The following is a 19,488-nucleotide window of genomic DNA, read 5'->3' as shown; positions in this document are numbered from 1 at the left end:
GAGGGGAATCAAGGCAGGAACCTGTGTCAATGCGTTGAAGGGTATTCCCCGCCTTCTCTTCTATCAGGGTCAGTGTAACTGATTTAATGCTGAGGTCTTTGATCCACTTGGGCTTGGATTTTGTACAGAGTGATGAGTCTGGACCTACTCCCATTCTTCTAAAATTATAGACACTCAATTTGACCAGCCCAGGTTTACCCTGATAATTGAAGTTCTCTGCTGGATCGCAGACTCTAACTTCCTCTGAAGCAGGGGACTCTAAAGGAGAAGTATTAATATAGGGGGCTCTGAAACAGAAGTTACAACATGGGAGAAGAGGGGACTTTAAAGCAGACATTACAGAAGGCTAGGATAGCCATTTGTGCAAAATAACCCTTCATGGAATTGTAGAAGGCACTGATGAGCACAAGAAAAAAAATCACGTTTCCTCTGTTTCCAGGAAACAACATCAAATCAGGAGTGTGTTAGCCAAGCATGGGTGAAACTCAGGGAAGCACATAAGCCTTGAATTTGGACGCTGAGTTCATTCGAAAGAGAAGTTTCTCTTTCTCCTCTCCCCTTCCCTTTCTCATGCCCCCCCCCCCACATTCTTGTACGCAAAGTCTAGGCCATGCGTGCCCAGAAGTTAAAGGAAAAGCTCTGGGTTATTCGTGTCTCCTCAAACTATGGACCCTTGATTCTTTTCTTAGACGTATTTCCTGGGTCTAATATAATCTTTTTCATAAAGTAGAAGCTGCATGGGGGGGGGGGGTAAAATTAAAGATGAGGCAGTTTGAACGGACTCTGGGTTTTTGGGTTTTTGTCAATTTGATACAAGCTAGACTTCTCTGAGAAGGCAGAACCTAGATTCAGAAAAGGCCCCCGTTAGAAGGGCCTGTAGGCAAACTTGTATGGCGGTTTTCTTGATTGATGAACGAGGTAGAAGGGCCCAGCCCACTGTGGACAGTGCCACCCCTGGGCAGGAGGTCCCGGTGGGAAAGATTTACTGCTGTAATTACCAAAGGAAGCACCCTACCATATGTGAGGAGTGAGGACCCTGTCTGTGAGTGTGGATGTTGCTGTGTGCCCTTTGATGTGGTGTGGTTTTAGGCAGGCATAGCTGAGCACTAAAAAGAGGTTCTAGAAGGAGACATGTGGAGACCAAGAGATTATCAGATCATCCGGGATCCCAGAGAGTAAGGTGTTAGTCAGTACGATACAGGGTGAGAGGACAGATGTCAAGGAGAGAAATATGACTGAACAAGCCAGCAAGCAGTGTTCCTCTGCGGCCACTGTTTCAGTCCCTGTCTCCAGGTTCAGGCCCTGAGTTCCTCAATGAACAGTGTGTGACTTGGGATGTGTCAGCCAAAAAACAAAAACAAAACAAAAACCCACCTTTCCCCCCCAACTTGTTTTCCATCATGGTCTTATCCCAGCAATAGAAATCTAACTAATACAGATCTCTCTTCCAAAGGCGGCTTCTAAAAGCCCACATTGTCACGTTCAGCAGAGAAGTACCGGGACAAGTTCACATCCTGAAGCAGAGCGCGGACCCCGTTCACCTTTGCTTTCACGTCCCCCTTCCGGTTACGGGTGGGCTGGTTTTCTTCTTCGCTTCCAGCGGCCGGGGAGGCCTGAGAGCAGCCCCAAAGGGGGTTGCTCAGTGGTCCCTCCCTCCAATGCCCTCTGGTCTCCCTTGCCCTGCTCTTGACCGCCGGGGCGCGCGCCGCGTTGCCACGGAAACGTCGGGCAGGCGCGGCGGCGCGCACGGCGCGCTCTCGCCTCCCGGTCGAAGTGGCGGCGGCTCCCTTTCCCGCGCGCCCTGGCGCCCCGGAGCCGCGCTCGTTGGGCTCCCACCCCTGGTCCTCGGCGGGGCGCAAGGCAAGATGTTGAGGCGCAACCTGGAAGACCGGTAACCGCCCGGGGCCTCGTCCTGCAGGCGCCCGAGGGAGAGGGCCGGGTGGGCGGGTGAGGGGAGCGGGGCCCAGGCCGCACGGTCCCCGCAGTCTGCAGCCGGTCCTCCGTGCTGCAGCGAGAGCGGGGCCGAGAGAGTCTCCGGACCGACCATCCCGCTGAGGTGGGCCCGGCGCCGCCGAGGTACAGAGCCCGGGAGGCCGCTGGGCCCGGGCCATGGCTCGCAGCTGCCGCCCCTTCACGGCAGGCCCAGCCAGGGCCTAATCCCGGGCCTGCGCGGGCCAAGGCAGGACCAGACCCCGAGTCGGGTCCTAGAGAAGGGCCGGGCCTCCAGGAGAGTTGGGGAGGCTGCTAAAATAAAATGAACGGGACACCTTCTTAATGTTTTAAGAGCAGCGTTTCCTTTTTCTAGAGATGCTCAGACCAAACAGCTGCAGGATGCTGTCACAAACGTGGAGAAGCATTTTGGAGAGCTTTGCCAAATCTTTGCTGCTTATGTACGGAAAACTGCCAGGCTGAGAGACAAAGCCGACCTCCTGGTGAATGAAATCAACCTGTATGCCTCTACCGAGACCCCCAATTTAAAGCAGGGTCTGAAAAACTTTGCCGATGAGTTTGCCAAACTTCAAGATTACCGCCAAGCCGAGGTATGAAGTGCGGTCACGGTGTCATTATGATAAAAGTCCAGGAAGTAATGTATAGGAATCGTGGACACTTTTTCTCTGTGCTGTATCTTTACAGCAGTAAATGCACATTTGATAATGCGTTTCCTTTCTGTAACACCGTGAGTCCACTCTAGGGAGCCTTTCAAACTAAACTTTAGGTGTGATGGAAGTCTTGAATTTCCCAATTTGAATATTTGCCAACTTTGGTGGCAGGGCGCAAGTATTCGGAAAAGGGATAGGATCTAAGTTGTGTGGTGGCTCCAAGTAAGCAGAGTCTTCTCTTGTGGATTCTTTCTTAAAAGAACAAACAACAGCAACACCCCCCAGTATTTTTCCTGCCTTTGGTACTGCATTGGCACCTTCACGTGCTTCTTTGAATACTACTTCACTTACAAAAGTCGCCACGTTCAAACTCCATTGCCTTTTTACTTTTGTGACAAGTGCCGTTGTTCTTTTTCGTACCTAAAACAAATTTTCAGTTACCCCAAATTTTTGAACTTATCATCATTATGCATACACAATTTGAGTACTAATCACTTCTGGAAAATTTTGTGTTCTTGGCTTACACTTCTGCAATAACAATCAATACTGAATTATACATGGTAGTGGAGACTTAGTGTTTCAAAAGTAGTTTTTATGCACAGATAATCCTAAAGCCCTATTTCGCCAGTTATTTCCCCTTCCTAGAAAGATCTTATGCTACTTATGAACTAGCAAAGTGAACTGATTTGCATTCGCTCCGCTCTGTTTCACTGCTGGCCCAATGGTGGAGATGCTAATGGCCATGACACAGGTAGGCAAGGGAAGGACCGGGAAGCTTAGAGCAGGCGTGGATGATCCCCACGGTGTATGGAATTAGACGTGGGGTGAACTGTCCTGGACATTCGTAATCTGATTTTAGAATTCAGAATATTTAAATGATTGGTGGGAACCTAAGTTTTACATTTCCCTAAACTCTTGTAAAATGAAACAGCCATATAACATCAATTCCAGAAACTAAAGTGTAAATATGAAATGAAACTCCATTGATTAGGTATGCAAGGGGAAGGCATTGACTGGGTAAACATGTATCATTTTGAAAAGCGGTGTATTTGCTGGGAAAATGCTCGTTTGAAGAAATAGATGTCATCCGCTTGCCTGCCCTCCCAAAGTTGCAGTTCCCCATCATTTTCTTGTGTTTGTTTTTGTGAAAAGACACTGCTTAGGTTCCTTTTCCTAGTGTGGGTAAGAGAATTGCTTCTTATTGTTCTTTGATAAAATTTTAAATGAGTATGAGAAAGTGTTTACTACAAGATGAAAAGAGATCCACTGGGCAGTTTGCAGCTCAGCAGCACAAAGTTCACTTGTTCTAGGCTTGGATAAGTCATAAATGGTCTAAAAATGCAGCTAATGCAATAATCCCCGAGCTGTCTGCTTTGGAGAGTTGTGTTTCTTTAAACGTTCCTAGCAACACTGTTTCTTTCAGGTTTAGTTTTTCTGAAACTTTGAGCTATAAGAATTAGGAGACACTTCTGTAATATCTGGCAGTGTCTGCTTGAACCCATGAAAATGGTAGCTGTCCTAAAACTGCAGAAGTCTTAAAACTGCCCGGAAGCTACAGCTGTAAGGTAAACACTGAGCTTGCCCAAGGATGAGAGCTGTGAGGTGCCAGACGCATTCCTGCCAGGCTGTGTTCCCGTGCTGTGTCCTGGGCTGTTGCCGTGTGGTTTATGTTTCTAATGTTTGAGTGGAGATTCTGAGTGTCAGCAAATCCAGGTGATTACCTTTTATAAAATTGCCGTAGAGGATCATCTTAAAATTTCAAAATTGTTAATCTTTACAACATTTATTTTAGATTAAACAGTATAGATTTTATTTCAATATTTAAATTTTGACATTTCTATGTTTCTTTTCAGTTATATTTTATATAATTTTCAATAGGTTGAAAGGCTTGAAGCCAAAGTAGTTGAACCTTTGAAAGCTTATGGAACAATTGTAAAAATGAAACGGGTAAGCAAATCCATTCTCTTATCCATTTGGTAGTCTCACGAGGTATGAGGTTTTTTGTCTTTTTTATAACAAATGAAAAGTAACATGCAGTTATTCTTTTTACATACTTTAGAAAAAATTCGGATCTTTAAAACTAATAAAGCACATTTACCAAACTTGCTAAGTATACTAATATTCCACATAGCAGTAAAAACCACTATTATGGAAAAGTCTCTAAGTATGTAATGAATACATGTTTATATATTTTGTTTTAAAACAGGTGGCTTGTATTCTTAAAATCTGACAAACTGGCTTTAAAATCAAACTGGAGTAAAAATTGCACACAATAAAATTATTTTTCAGTGTTTGGTTTTCATGGTTACATATGGTCTTGTGAGCATCACCACAGACAAAATGATAGTTGTGTATTTGTATGGTTTATTTTCTACTCATATTGCGTCTGACTTTGAGAAAATGTAGTGAGATACATGTTCTCGTGTGCACACACATGGTGTACAGTAAGAAATGTAGTGAGATACATGTTCTCGTGTGCACACACATGGTGTACAGTAAGAAATGTAGTGAGATACATGTTCTCGTGTGCACACGCACGGTGTACAGTAAGAAATGTAGTGAGATACATGTTCTCGTGTGCACACACATGGTGTACAGTAAGAAATGTAGTGAGATACATGTTCTCGTGTGCACACACATGGTGTACAGTAAGAAATGTAGTGAGATACATGTTCTCGTGTGCACACACACGGTGTACAGTAAGAAATGTAGTGAGATACATGTTCTCGTGTGCACACACACGGTGTACAGTAAGAAATGTAGTGAGATACATGTTCTCGTGTGCACACACACGGTGTACAGTAAGAAATGTAGTGAGATACATGTTCTCGTGTGCACACACACGGTGTACAGTAAGAAATGTAGTGAGATACATGTTCTCGTGTGCACACACACACACATTGTGAAGTACTAATAACTCTGCTCATGGTGCCCGTATCACACAAGCAACACTAGCAAAGAGTGTTTTATTCTTAAGTTAGAAAGTTTTACTAACAAAAGGGCTTATTTACAGGATGATCTCAAAGCAACATTAACAGCCAGGAATCGAGAAGCCAAGCAGTTATCTCAGTTAGAAAGGACGCGCCAGCGAAACCCATCCGATCGACATGTAATTGTATCCTTTGGATTTTGATGTAAAATTTTAAGAAACAGTTTGTGAGTTATGCAGTACTGAAGTAAGTGTATGTGGAAGTTTGCACCTCTGGACCTAAGTGTGTGGGAATCCTCGGCCCCTATAGAGGCCCCCACAGGAGGAACTAGCCGGCTGAAAGCAGTTTGTTTCTGACCAGGTCTTTCGTTTCTCAGATAGGCTGTCCCCCAATCCACTCAGAAATGTGTGTGTTTTCAGGGTAAATTAAAAAGTAAATGTTAATGTCTCAGTGCTCTGCCTGCCATACTTTTAAGGAAGAAGGAAAAAGTCCCACAATGGCCTTCATCAAATTAAAAAAAGAATTACACAAAACCATGACTATAACTTTCAGTCAAACCTTCAGGAGATTTGAGTATAATTAAGGTCATCGCAAGATACTGCAGTATCTAAATCGGAGTGTTTGCTGTAAAATGGAAACAATTACTTCCTGAACTAGGATGTGTCTCCTTCATGACCAACAACACATACATTGCCAGCACTAACATCCCCTCCTGCCTCTCCCCATTCTCCTGCCCAGGGTTGGTACTAGCCAGACACCACATAGAGAGTGGCTCTCTGTGGGCACTGTGCAGTGAAGAACAAATGCCTCCGTTCCTGAAGGGAGCCCCTGTGCAGTGATTCGGGGCTGCACTAGTTACCTGGTCCGTCTCCCTCGGGACCAAAGGTGCATAAGCCCAACCTTCTACTTTAAACAAGAAAAGGCAGAGAGCAGTTGAGTTGGTCTGGTGCAGAAGAACATTTGCAGAACATTTATTGCGGCTTCAGATTTCCAGCTGGCGTCTGTCTTAAGCAAGCTGGACAAACCAGAGAATGCTTCAAGTTCATGCCTGACAACTCTGAGGGAGACTAGGGCATCGCCAATGTTTAAGAATTAAGTCTGTTTTGTTCTTAGGGAAGAGAGTCTCTGAAGACGACGTAACATCCAGAATCCTGAATAGTTGTTGATTGAGTCATAAGCATTCACATTGACCTTTAACACAAAAATGGATATACTGCTAAGTCCCACTTGTCTGATCTACACGTGATCCATTAACATTGCTGCAGAGGAAGGAGGAAGCCCATGGCACACCTAAAACAAGATAGAAAAAAAAAAAAAAAAACAATGTAAGTTAGTCACAGGGGAATTGTGTTGCTCACTAGATAGAGCGACTGAAGGATTCTGACAACCTGGAACTAGCACATACATGTCAGTATACGTGTAAATGTATTCAGTGTAACAGTAAAACTGTCCAGTTGAGAGCATCATGGTGTTTTTACCGGGGAGGCCCTCACAGCTCAGCTGTTTGCTCAGAGGCCTGCTCAAGTGCAGTATGGGAGTGAGTGGAGTCCCTTTCGGTGATGACAATCCTAGGGGCCACCTCTCCACCCCAAGGCTGCAGATGATTTCTGAGCAGTTCAGAAGCCATAATAACTCTGCTGGAAACACTGGTAACTTCATGGAATTGTATCTTAACATTTCCTTCTTGAGATTGGTCCACTGTAGAATTTTGAGCAATTTTTAGTGAATATAATAATTATCACCAATGTGGATTTTCTTTGTAAAGACTGGCTCTGGGTGAGTTCTGTGCTCAGAAGGAGGATTTCAGACTTAGAAAGGGATCGCAATTCCTAGAGGCCGGATCACAAAGATCCCAGCCATTGCTTCTGCTTCCCCGTGCTTTCCTTTAAACAGTCTGCAGAGATTCCCTATTTTTAAACTAAAATATCAGAAAATGAAAAGGGCAAAGACAAGATACAAAATAAAAGTAATAAGAACTGTATGTTACATACAAAAAAGTCATAGGAACTGGATGTTACATGCAATAATCCTTAGGAATCAGCCTGTGTATTCTCAGAAGAAAATGATCAGACACCAAGTAACTGACAGCAGCTGTTTTCAGAGCAGCTCTTCAAAGGGACTCAACTTTACATTTGAATTTTCTGTTTTTTTGAAAGCCCGGGAATGTGCAGAAATGTTTTTAAATACTTTTTATATTTTAAATAGCTTTAATACTAGTTAGGATTAAGGTGAAAGCCTTTGTTTTTTAAAAACTATATATGGTAAATATAAACAAATACAGATGCAAATTGATACTCCCTTAAGTGCTTAGTATCTTAAAGCTGTAGAGCAATTCTATAAAGGCATATGATTTTATTTTAAAAATATACAATTCTTCTTGAAATGTTTTTTTCCTTTATGAAAATTCTCAGTCACAGGTGGGCAATAAAATGGTGTGCCAAGAAATGGACCTGAGAGTAAACCCTTTTACCTGTTTCATTTCTATATTCTTTGAAAAGAAAGCAATGTCAGAATGTTACACCTCACAACTTTGATGACAAATGCCAAATTTTCCTACAGTTAATATTAAACTATATATGACTTTAGAGAAAATATAACTTTAGTTTTATGCACAGAAATTTATTAGGTATAATGTAATCTTAAGATTGAGGTATGTCTTTTTAATTGTTGGCGCTGCTTAACATTTAATGTGTTGGAGCATCTTGTCCTAAAGGCAAAGATGCTTAAAGAGAAATGACATGATTGATAGTCCCATTGCTTCAGGATGCCCTGCATTCTTGATCTGCAGCTAGAGGAACTTAGGAAACAGTTTTTTAAAAACCTCTGTAGCTGCAGTTCACAAGTAAATGGCAGTATTCAGATAGTAGCCACAATAATTTGTTTTAAAACACAGATCTAGACTGTATGGGTATATGTCTCCATGTATAAAGCAATGCATTAAAACTTGCCATTTAATATATTAGTTACTTTATACATAGTATATAATGACCATAAACCAAACCAAAGCAATGCATTGTTGTTAGCTCGTAAGAATCTGATTGATCTGATTAAGCTGAGCTTGATGGTACATGCCTGTAATCCCATTTCTTGGAAGGTAAAAAGGATCAGAAGTTTAAGGTTATTTTCTACCAGATAGTAAGCTTACAGCTAACCCAGACCATCATATATATATATTCCAAAACTATATAGATAAGAGATATGGTGACATATACCTGTAATCACAGCAGCCAAGAGTCAGAGGCAGGAGAACATGAGTTCACGATCAGAGAATCCTAGGACAGCTCAGGCTATACAGGGAGACTCTAATGCATTTGGGGAACTCATAAAAGTGAATAGTGATAAGACACTTGAGTCTCAGCCATGTGGTGGTGCACACCTTTAGTCCCAGCACTCAGGAGGCAGAGGCAGGCAGATTTTGGCCTTCACAATGATTTATTTAGTTCACTTAATCTAGAAAATAGTCTTATGGATAATCTTTATTGTACAGAGAATACAACGGGAGAGCATGGAAATACCAGCAGATTACAAGTCTTGTCTTTGGGGCGGAGGGTGAAGGAGAGAGGAGCAGTGTGAAAAAGGACAGTGTGAGGACTGGTACAGACTGAGATGGGACAGCGGTAGGACACGGAAAAGAGACAGCATTTTTGTTTGGGGATTGAAGGTCATTTAACAAACTTGAAGTTGTGCATTGTGCACGCTGTCTAATAGAGGCCTTCCCTTGTCTGTCTGTCCTTCCCTTGTCTATCTGTCCTTCCTTTGTCTGTCTGTCCTTCCCTTGTCTGTCTGTCCTTCCCTTGTCTGTCTGTCCTTCCCTTGTCTGTCTGTCCTTCCCTTGTCTGTCTGTCCTTCCCTTGTCTGTCTGTGGTAAAGCTAAGCGTGGGCAGTCACTGCGAGGCCAGGAAAGGCCGGCGCCGAATGGTAACTTTCCTGATCCACATCTTTCCCTTTGGGGGATTCACTCTAGGCGGAAACCGAATTACAGAGGGCCACAATTGATGCTACCCGAACAAGTCGTCATTTGGAGGAAACTATTGACAATTTTGAAAAGCAGAAAATAAAGGACATAAAGGTAATTAACTTAATGCAGAATGTTTCCTAATGTTGCTTAAAGTCAGGGGGGAAAGTTGCTAAAATGATTTTTAGCCCAGAGTCCTTAAATTTTTTTAAAAAATTATAGACCAAAATGTATCAAGTGTTATTATGACATAATATAGGGACCATATTTTTTTTTACATTCTGTTTGCAGTGTCTCCTTCCTCCTTTCCTCCTATTCTCCTCTCCAGACCCCCATCTATCCCTCCTCCCTTTTCCTTCAGGAAAGGGCAAGCTTCCCATGGATGTCAATCAGCCACAGCATAGCAAGTTGCAGCGAGACTAGGCACATTCTCTCCTATAAAGGCTGGAAGAGACAACCCAGTAGGAGAAAAGGGTTCTAAAAATAGACAACAGAATCAGAGATAGCCCCTGCTCCCATTCTTAGAAGAGTCTGAAAAAAAATCAAGCTATACAACTCTCACATATAGGCAGCAGGCCTAGCTCAGTCCCATACAGGCTCCCTGGTTGTTGGTTCAGTGTCTGTGAGCCCCTGTGAGCCCAGGTGAGTGCATTCTGTGGATTTTCTTGTGATGTCCTTGACCTCTCTGGCTCCTACAATCCTTCCTCCTCCTCTTCTGCAGGATTCTCCAAGCTCAGCCTGATGTATGGCTGTGGATCTGCCTCTGTGTCCATCAGTTGCTGGGTGAAGCCTCTCTGGTGATTGTTGGGCTAGGGCACCAGTCTATGAGTGTAGCAGAATAGCGTTAAAAATCATCTCATAGATTTTTTAGCCAGGCGATGGTGGTGCACGCCTTTAATCCCAGCACTCGGGAGGCAGAGGCAGGCAGATCTCTGTGAGTTCGAGACCAGCCTGGTCTACAGAGCTAGTTCCAGGACAGGCTCCAAAGCCACAGAGATTTTGTTTGTTTGGTTGTTTTTGATTTTTGGGTTTTTTTTTTTTTTTTTTTTTTTTTTTTTTTTTTGCCAGTCATGTTTGGCTCTACCCTAGGTCTCTAGGCTGTCTGGGCCTCTGGGTCCTGGCGCTTCAGGCAGTGTCAGGGGTGGGCTTGGGGCAAGGAGTGAGGAGATGTGGAGGTAGTGATAGACTCCGGAAGATTCCAACACAGAAGCTCTTTGCTGTAAAACGGGGGCGGGGGTTCTGATGGTGCCGTATCACCCTGGCTGTTGATTGTGTTCTTACACTGGCCTCTAGTCATCTGGGTTTGGGGTGGGTTATTATAGGTTTAAGTGCTGATTTCTGAGGTTATCTTTGTTAGATGGATTTTCCCCCATGGTTTCTATTTCCTCTCTGGTCTTCTGGTGAGTGGCCAAGGATTCTGGTGACCAGTGAGTATTCAGATCCAGTAGAGTGTCTGCACTGAGGTTTCTGCGACCTGCATAGCCTCTGGGGTTTTGGGTGTCAGTGTTGCTTCTGGGGTTCTGGTTACCTGCTTGGTCTCTGGGGTTCTTCATATGTTGTGGCCTCCAGTAAGGCAGAGGTGTTCTGCTGAAGTTGTGGGATATGGAGGACAGGGGGTGGGGTGCTGTTTGGGGCTGTTTGGTGGGCTTATAGGAGTGTTAGCAGGCGGTGGGCCGTGTCTTACCTGCGGTCCCTAGTGCCAGCATGGCCTTTGATAAAGCAGAAGTCCTCTGCTGCAGTTAGGGCCTGGAATCAAGGGGCTGTATTTCTAACAAGAGCTAGCAGATATATTTATGTATCAGATACCATTGTTGACACTTTAAACAAGTGTTCCATTTATACCAACTGGACTTTAAGGTAGTTACTAAAAATAAGGAACTACACAGAGCAATTTATTCAGGTAACTACAACCAAAAATACACCTGTAAACCAGTTGTGTTTTAAAATCTATAGTAGACTGCTATTAATACCTAGGGCATAAAATAACAGCAACAGTACTTTCAAAGCTGTAAAAAGATCGTGCTGGCTAATTTTACGTCGGCTTGACCCAAGCTAGTCATTGGAAAGTTTCTCACACTCAACTGAGAAAAATGCCTTCATAAGATCCAGGTGCACAGCATCTTCTTAGTGATCGATGGAGGAGGTCCCAGCCCGTGGTGGGTGATAGTCCTGGGTTCTCTAAGAAAGCAGGCTGAGCAAGTCATGATGAGCAAGCCAACAAGCAGCTCCTCCCATCAGCTCCTGCCTCCAGCTGAGCTCCTGTCCTGCCGTCCTTCAGTGGTGGACTATGAGTGAAATAACCCTGTCCTCCCCAACTTGCTTCTGGTCAGGGTGTTCATCACAGCCACAGTACCCTAATTAGGACAGTCACATAAACTGTAGCCACAGTGATAAACTGGTTTGGTTCCAGATATTCAAAATTGTCTTTATTGTGTGACAGACCTGCAGATTTGACTTTTCAGTGGGTCTTTGATGACAGTGTTTTAGGCGTTGTTGAAAGATCTTAAATATTGCTTAATGATCATTTTATATGCCATTAAAAATTAAGGATTTTTTTGACTCACTGCAAATTTTCCTGTAATGGCTGTTATTTTGCTATATTGCCAATGAAATAAGAATTATCTGACATGTACATAATTCATCTCTGAAATCAACGCTTTTGGATATTTCCTGATGATAGTTTCCGAGCTTTGGCCTCTAAATTCAGTCACAGTCTACACCGTGCTATGTCAAAGCAGGTTATTGCTCAGAGGATCCAAAGAGGATGGTCTGAAATAGGCATCTTTTCCAAGTTTAGAGAATACAGGTCTGCATGGAGGTCATCTGCCAACAGTCTTGGTAAAATTTCAGGTTAAGAATTCTAAGAGAAGTAGCATTGACCTGAACGATGAGAGCAAACAATGATTCCCTTTCCACTTAGCCCTTCCTTGTGCCTGTGAATATTTTTCACATGTGATCTGTGATCTTTGGGTTCGATTTCATTTCCCACCAACAGGCAAGCTGCCTCTACAGGGATTATAAATCCCTACTCAATACTGAGTGCCAAACCGTTCCAAGACAGGCCTGTCACTATGCGATGGTCCCTGATGCTGTTGACTCCTCAGTGCTGCTTAGAGATTTTATCGTAGCCATACTAATGTCACACTGTAGTTTTGATAATCCTCAGTAACTTTTGTTTTGTTTTGGAGACAGGGTTTTCCTGTGTAACCCTGGCTGTCCTGGAACTCACTCTGTAGTCCAGGCTGTCCTTGAACTCAGTGCTGGGATTGAAGGTGGACACTACTACCTCCTGGCCTTCAGTAATGTTTACTGACCATTTGTATATATTTTCCTTGGAGAAATGCCTACTCAGGACTTTGTCCATAATTCCATTGGTTATCTTTACTATCAGATTAAAAGGTTGTTTTTGTCATAATCTGGATACAAATCACTGATTAAATAACAGGTGTCATTATTTTGTCCCATTCTGTCAGCTGTCTTTGCTTTCTTGATGGTATCATATGAACACACATTTCCAGTTTTAGTGACCTCAATTCAGATTCTCTGTTGCTTGTGGTTTAGTGTCCCAGCTAAGAATCCACTGTCAAGTTGGGTGGTGACTTCTCCCAGCTGAGAATCCACTGTCAGTTGGGTGGTGACTTCTCCTCCCAGCTGAGAATCCACTGTCAGTTGGGTGGTGACTTCTCCTCCCAGCTGAGAATCCACTGTCAGTTGGGTGGTGACTTCTCCTCCCAACTCTCCTCTAGTTTTTGTCATTCTCATTCATGTAATTCTGTGACGTACTTACTGTTGCATTGAATGAGCTCAGGGCTGTCAGTGACATTTCATTTGTATTTCAATAAAGCTTGCCTGAAGATCAGAAAAGCAAAGCAGCCACAGGCCAGCCTTACTGACCAGGCAGTGGTGAGACACCCTTAAGCCCAGCAGCCATACTAGTTTGCCATGGAAACCAGGCAGTAGTGGTGCAATGCCCTTAATCCCAGCACTAGAGAGGAATGTAAATGGGAGGAGACAGCTCTCAGTCCCAGGCTCATTCTGAGATTCCTGGAGGCAGGATCGTCATTTTAAGACTGAGGTGGAGGTAAGAGACAGTGGTTAGCTGTTTTGTTTTGGTGGTCTTCAGGTTGAACCCCAATATCTCTCCCTGAGTTTTTATTAATCATGCTACACAGGGTTTTTCATTCTTCTTGTATACACCTTTGTTGAAAATGCTTCATTGTTCTGGAGTCTTACTGATGTGACCCTGCCCTTACACAGTAGAACAAGGTCATGTCATTCTTGTGTGGTTTTTAACCTTATCTTAGGGACTCTAACAAAGAATTAATTCCTAGTCAGAAGTCACTCAGTCTCTTAAGGTGACCCTGTATCTCTCTGAAGATGCTCGGGATGAAATCGCAAGTGGTATCTAAACATAGTGCTGTTCATTATGATACTCAGTTGTACAGTCAAGTACACGACAGCCCTCCAGGGCCTGCATCATAGAGTAGAAATTATTGTTGGTCATAGTTCCATGCCTTATCTCAGAGGCCAGTCTTATATAGATTTTAAAAATATACTTCAAATTTTTACCATGAATATTTATAGGATGCAGGAGTATATAGTGGTGTACATTTTAGTCATCTTTTTTCATCTAAATGTCAATTATCATGTAAAAAGAAATATTTTTTTAAAAAAAGTGAGTGTAACAAAGGCACACTTTGCAGAGTTCATGTTTCTGCTGTGAGGTTTTCACATTTACTTCAGCTGTGTTTGTCCTGCACAAAAACTGACACTGTATTCTTTTATAAAATACTAAGACTATAGTGGAGAATGTAAAACCCTATGGTTCCATACAATACACTCTTAAATGCATAAAAACAATTGAAATGACTTTAAGATTCCAATGTTGGTGTTTTTCAGAACATATTTTCAGAGTTTATCACAATTGAAATGTTATTTCATGGCAAAGCTTTGGAGGTCTTCACTGCCGCATACCAAAACATACAGAAGATCGACGAGGACGAGGACCTGGAGGTAGGGCCTGCATCCAGAATCAGTTCTCCCATTAGCGTGGAAATGTTTGAGAGCTTTAGTGTGTATGGGTAATAATCTACATTACTGTGTGTAACCTAAACAGCCCTTTGTACTTTAAGAAGACCACCACTCCCTCAAGTACTCTAACCAACATTTCATCTTCGCCCTTTCCGTGTTTTCTTCTTTAAAAGATTATCAGACTCTTACATGACAGTTATAAAATAGTAGCAAATATTTATGCATTTGTCGCTTTGAACAGATCTGTGTATTTTAACTCTGCTAATTAATCCACCAATTAAAAAAAATTATTGTCCTTACTCCAAGGATGAGAAACACTGTAACAGGGAATTTCTCAGAGGCCGATAGCTAGTTTAGTAGCAGAACTGGGTGTCGACTCAAAGTCTGTCCCATGCTGCTCGTAAGGCTTTTGCTAAGGCTACAGCTAGAGTTGATGGTGACTCGTGTCGTTTCCTGCTGCAGACCTGGAGCCCCCTTTTCCAATACCAGTCTCCGTTGGCTAACATTCCTGATAGTAAACTGATATTCAGGTTAAGTTCAGCTGACCCTTCAAGTCCTTCTCCCCATTCCAGAGGCCCTAGTAGGTCCCTCTGCGCCCTTTATAACCTACCGCTGCTCTTAATCAGCCAGCTAAGTAGACTGTGTAGAGACCGATGAAAAACTAAGGCTTCAAGGTTCTGTAGTAGATGTGTTTTTGAACAACTTCCTTCACATTTCAGTGGAATAATACTGAATAACTTCTTATCTTTATGGTAAAATACAAATTATGTCACTTACCGCCTAAGATGTCCAAGCAACAACTGGTTTGTTCAGCGCCTGTTATGCCAAGCACCATTCTTAGTACTAGGATCATGAATAAGAATAGTCTACATTACCAGTGATATCAAGAAAGACAAAAATTCTATGTAGCCATTAAAATTTTATAATGCAACCAATCTCACAGTGTGGGGTGTGAGAGATGGATGGTTCCATAGCCTTGAAGCCAAAGGAGCTTGAGATGGGGGCTCCTGGCCAAAATCTTCTGACGGCATAGATAATGCAAAGGTCCTTACACTGTTGTGAATGAAGAGCCATGTACTTTAAACACTGAGCACGGAATGAATGGAAACATAGCCCTCAACCTCTATATACCTACCATAACCTGAGGTTAAATGGGCTGTGAAGAAAGGTCTATCATCAGTATGTAGAAGTGCTTCAGGTATTAATTAAGTATAATGCCCATGCTGCTAGGTATAAAGCCTTTCGTTATAAAATTGAGTCTACACCCAATGTAGTAGGACTAATTTTATGTGGCTACCTTAATATTTTTTTAAAAAAATCAGAAATCAAAATCTCACAGAAACCCTTCCTAGTGTTAGCAGCCACACATGGCCAGGAGTCTTTTTGGACATCAAACATTTTTTCATCTCAGATCATGTTATTGGACATTATTCGTCTATAATAAAAGGTATATGAAGTATACAAAGAATTCATTAGTTGATAAGACATTAAATACTGCAGAGAAAAAATTGGGTGACCAAAAGCCTTAAAACATATTTAAGATGTAAGCCATAGAAGAGAGGCATTTTCTAGATGACGCTGCTGTAAACAGATGAAGCAGAAGAGGCAAGCCGGCAGTGGCATGTGATGGCGGGCGTGGGCAGAGGAAAGGTTGGGTCAGGGAAGATAACTGTATAGGGAATCTGATATTTGCTGTGGGGCGAATAACCAGTTCTGGTCAGGGGCGTGAAGTAACTGATCAGCGTTTTAAAAGTTACACCTTGAAGTAATAATAATAAAAAGGAGTAGATACTTGTTTCTAGAGCAGTGGTTCTAAACCTCTGGGTCACAACCCCTATGTGGGGGTCAATTGACCCTTTCACAGGGGTCACCTAAGACCATTATTAGAAAACACAGATATTAATGATTCATAACAGTAGCAAGATTTCAGGAATGAAGTAGCAACAAAAAATAATTTTATGATTGGGACCATTGCTGCTTTTATTTTTAATAAAAAATGTGGAATAAAGAGTTTGGAAGGAGGTATTTGAAATTCACATTGACCTTGACTCTTCATGTGTGTTAGAAACGTGGGTATAAAGTATAAAAGACGGAAGACTTGAGAAGCACGGACAGGTTCCAATTCTAATGTGTTAGGGCTCGGGTGGCGCCAATGAAAACTGTGCAGTGACACCCCTTCAATGAAGGTAGGCAAAGCAGAAAGAACCAGATAAGTGTCTAACACACCTGTGTGCGCCTCGACCAAATGAATTTATGACGGCCGTACATCTTCTATCAACTTGCATGATTCTAGGAGAATTTTTTGTAATTTCCCCTTTTAAGCTTACATAACTCAAATTTAAGAATGTAAGTGGATTATCTAGATGTTCATATAGCATCGACTTTATAATGTTGTTTTACATTGCAATAGGTTTTCCGAAATTCTCTGTATCTACCAGATTATCCATCTCGTTTAGATATTGTAAGAGCAAATTCAAAGTCACCTCTTCAGAGATCAGTATCAACTAAGTGCGCATCTGGAACTGGACAGGTGAGCAAAAAAATGGTAAAGAAATTTGAGTTCTTGCCTTTGGAACTGTTGGGTACTAACTACAAGGGCTGCCCCCTTGCTACGTTCCCCCCATGCTGTCTCCTCTGGAATGGTGGAAATGTCTGTGATTATGCTCTCCTTACTCAGTGAGGCAGCACACTGAAGAGATGGCTGCAAAGACAGAAAATGAAAATGTAGATTTGCTGTGTCTAGTATCAATACAAATTCAGTGAACATCTGTGTAGAAAATACACCTGAAAGTGGTTTTTCCTAGGCATAATTCATGACCCATAGCTCTTTAGATCAACAGTCAAAACCATAACTGTAATGTGCCAAATCTGATATTGCCTCAGAATTTTAAAATTAAACAATCTCAAAATATAATTTTAGGCAAAATTGCCAAAGATAAAACTTCTGTCATTGGAGTCCGTGCATTGTTCCTGCTTTATGTCATCTCTGCCCCAGCCAAATGGCATTTCTATTATCTCAGCCTTGACACATGCAACTCCATAAATTGTCTTTATATTCCATATAAAAATTTATTTACAACTAAATCGTGTATAGTAGGGTATTTTTAATACGCAGCCTTCCTAACTTGAGATCAGGGACCTGGGGGTCTGTATACTGTAAGGTGTTGAGCATCATCGGTCAGTAGCAATGCATCACAGTGTGACCACCGCTGGTGTTCAGACGTGGCCCCGCGTCTCCTGGGTGGCACAGATCACCCTCAGAGGTTTTAGTGAGACAGCTGAGGAAGAAAAAGATGTGCAGCTGGTGAGCTGGTTCTCAGCTCACCCCACATTTCCACCATCAGTATTGCTGCCGAATTGACATCTGGTTTCCATCCACTTGACGGCTCTCATTCAGACACAGCATTCACGGCCCAGTGATGGTTCCTGAAGTCACTGCTGGATCAAACACGGTCACCCTCACATACACTGATAAAGGGAGACTTCAGCCTTGCTGAAATAGTTGTTCTATACACCCTTTCCTAGAAGGACATGTAAGATGCGAAATGTGGAAAAGCATTTTTTTTTATTCTTTCATGTGTTAATTCTTAACAGATAACCACCTGTCGAACAAGAAAGGACCAACAAGTCGAAGATGAAGATGACGAAGAGTTAGATGTGACAGAAGATGAAAACTAATCTTAGAAACTCACATTTCTGTTTCATGTTAAGTGGCGGAATCTGGGATCACATCACACTCACTGACAGGTTAAACTTCAAATGAAGTACTGCTATGAAATGGGGGGCGGGATTAAAGAAAATTATGCTCACACAAAAAATGAAACACAAAAAATGATGTTTCTTTAATGTTACATACCAGTCTTTTTTTTTTGAAGGGGGGTGTTTTGTTTTTCAGAACAGTTTCTCTGTGTATCCTGGCTGCCTGGAATTCACAGAGCTCTGCCTGCCTCTGCCACCTGAGTGCTGGGATTAAAGGTGTGCGCCACCACCGCCCAGCTCATACCAGTCTTTCAACATGCTATCTATAGTAGCATATCTTTCTGTATATGTACTATTAAAACTGGACTATGTATTTCATGGATTTCAGATGTAATGCAGTTTATGTAACCTATTGAAGATGTGAAAGGGAGGCAGGTGACAGAGGTTGGATAGTTTCTTTTAGGTTCAAACTTGAGGTTTGAAATAGCAAGAGGTCAGTTAATAACTGTATGCCATAATGCCTTAAGTAAAAAGATTGTTTCTTTTAATTACAACCTTGTTTCATCATTTGGTGTGTAAATTTAGTGTTTTCAGCGAAAATGTAGCTAAATAAAGGTATAAGACATACCTTTATAAATGTACATAACACTTAAATTTCCAGCTAAAAAGGCCACAGTCAGCCATACTGGCTTTAAAAACAAACCTGCTCTCACTCTGAAGCCCTGTGCATTGTACAAGTTTGACACTTGGAAGACAAGCGATGTGCTAGAATCTTGCCTCCCTCATCACAGCGTGCTGCAAACCTCTGAGCGCGCTCTGCCTAGGCCACCGTAGTCAGGAAACATGCAGACACTTTATTCCTAAATCCAGATTTTCCTTACATCTGACATTTCTTTTTCTTTGGGTAAACAATTATGATTTTATGAATCTCAAAGCAATTATTCAAAACAGAAAAATTTGAAGTGTTTCTTCCTGAGAATACTTATAAGATTGCTTTGGTACTTTTTCTCAGAGTACTTTTAAAGCTCTAGATTGTTACTTGGTTTTTATATTCTTGGTCAGTATTCAGATCTGATGTTAGAGCGGAGAGGGGAAACAGCTATGGTATTCCTGTGCTGCTCAGTAGATAGGGACTTCTCTCAGGCAGCACCTGCCCCATCTGCCAAGTCAGCACCTAACACAGAAACAGGTGTGCTTTGACAGCTGTGCTTTCAGAAACTGCCCCCACACATGCGGGGCGCAAGCCTGTTAGCCAGCTATTTAGAAGGCAGTG

At 42.4% G+C, this 19,488-nt stretch overlaps 1 protein-coding gene across 2 annotated transcripts; it reads left to right on the top strand.

Annotated features, from left to right (window-relative positions):
- The first annotated feature begins 1,619 nt into the window (after nucleotides 1–1,619).
- On the top strand, nucleotides 1,620–18,769 carry Cibar1 (CBY1 interacting BAR domain containing 1). Of its 2 annotated transcripts, XM_041657851.1 has the most exons (9): nucleotides 1,620–1,891; nucleotides 2,306–2,540; nucleotides 4,479–4,547; nucleotides 5,614–5,715; nucleotides 7,942–7,947; nucleotides 9,495–9,599; nucleotides 14,385–14,498; nucleotides 16,927–17,046; nucleotides 18,111–18,769. In XM_041657851.1, exons 1-9 carry the CDS (start codon nucleotides 1,659–1,661, stop codon nucleotides 18,192–18,194), a joined length of 1,068 nt encoding a protein of 355 aa, XP_041513785.1. In that variant the 5' UTR covers nucleotides 1,620–1,658; the 3' UTR covers nucleotides 18,195–18,769. The 2 variants fall into 2 exon arrangements, with proteins under 2 accessions (XP_041513785.1, XP_041513786.1); XM_041657852.1 differs by lacking the exons at nucleotides 4,479–4,547; nucleotides 5,614–5,715; nucleotides 7,942–7,947.
- Nucleotides 18,770–19,488: the final 719 nt, after the last annotated feature.

This window comes from Microtus oregoni, unplaced genomic scaffold, assembly GCF_018167655.1.
Source record: "Microtus oregoni isolate MIOR12 unplaced genomic scaffold, Mior012 000008F_ref0000371, whole genome shotgun sequence".
Classification (NCBI taxonomy): Eukaryota; Metazoa; Chordata; class Mammalia; order Rodentia; family Cricetidae; genus Microtus; species Microtus oregoni.
Note: the sequence above shows the minus strand (reverse complement) of the source record. Positions and strands in the feature narration are given on the sequence as shown.

What these genes read in the sequence shown, in the direction of transcription:
- Cibar1 (XM_041657851.1), top strand. Translation starts at nt 1,659, where the DNA reads ATGCCCTCTGGTCTCCCTTGCCCTGCTCTTGACCGCCGGGGCGCGCGC. An exon ending in AGGCGCAACCTGGAAGACCG is followed by an intron (nt 1,892 to 2,305) that starts GTAACCGCCCGG and finishes TCCTTTTTCTAG; the next exon opens with AGATGCTCAGACCAAACAGC. An exon ending in AGAAAATAAAGGACATAAAG is followed by an intron (nt 9,600 to 14,384) that starts GTAATTAACTTA and finishes GGTGTTTTTCAG; the next exon opens with AACATATTTTCAGAGTTTAT.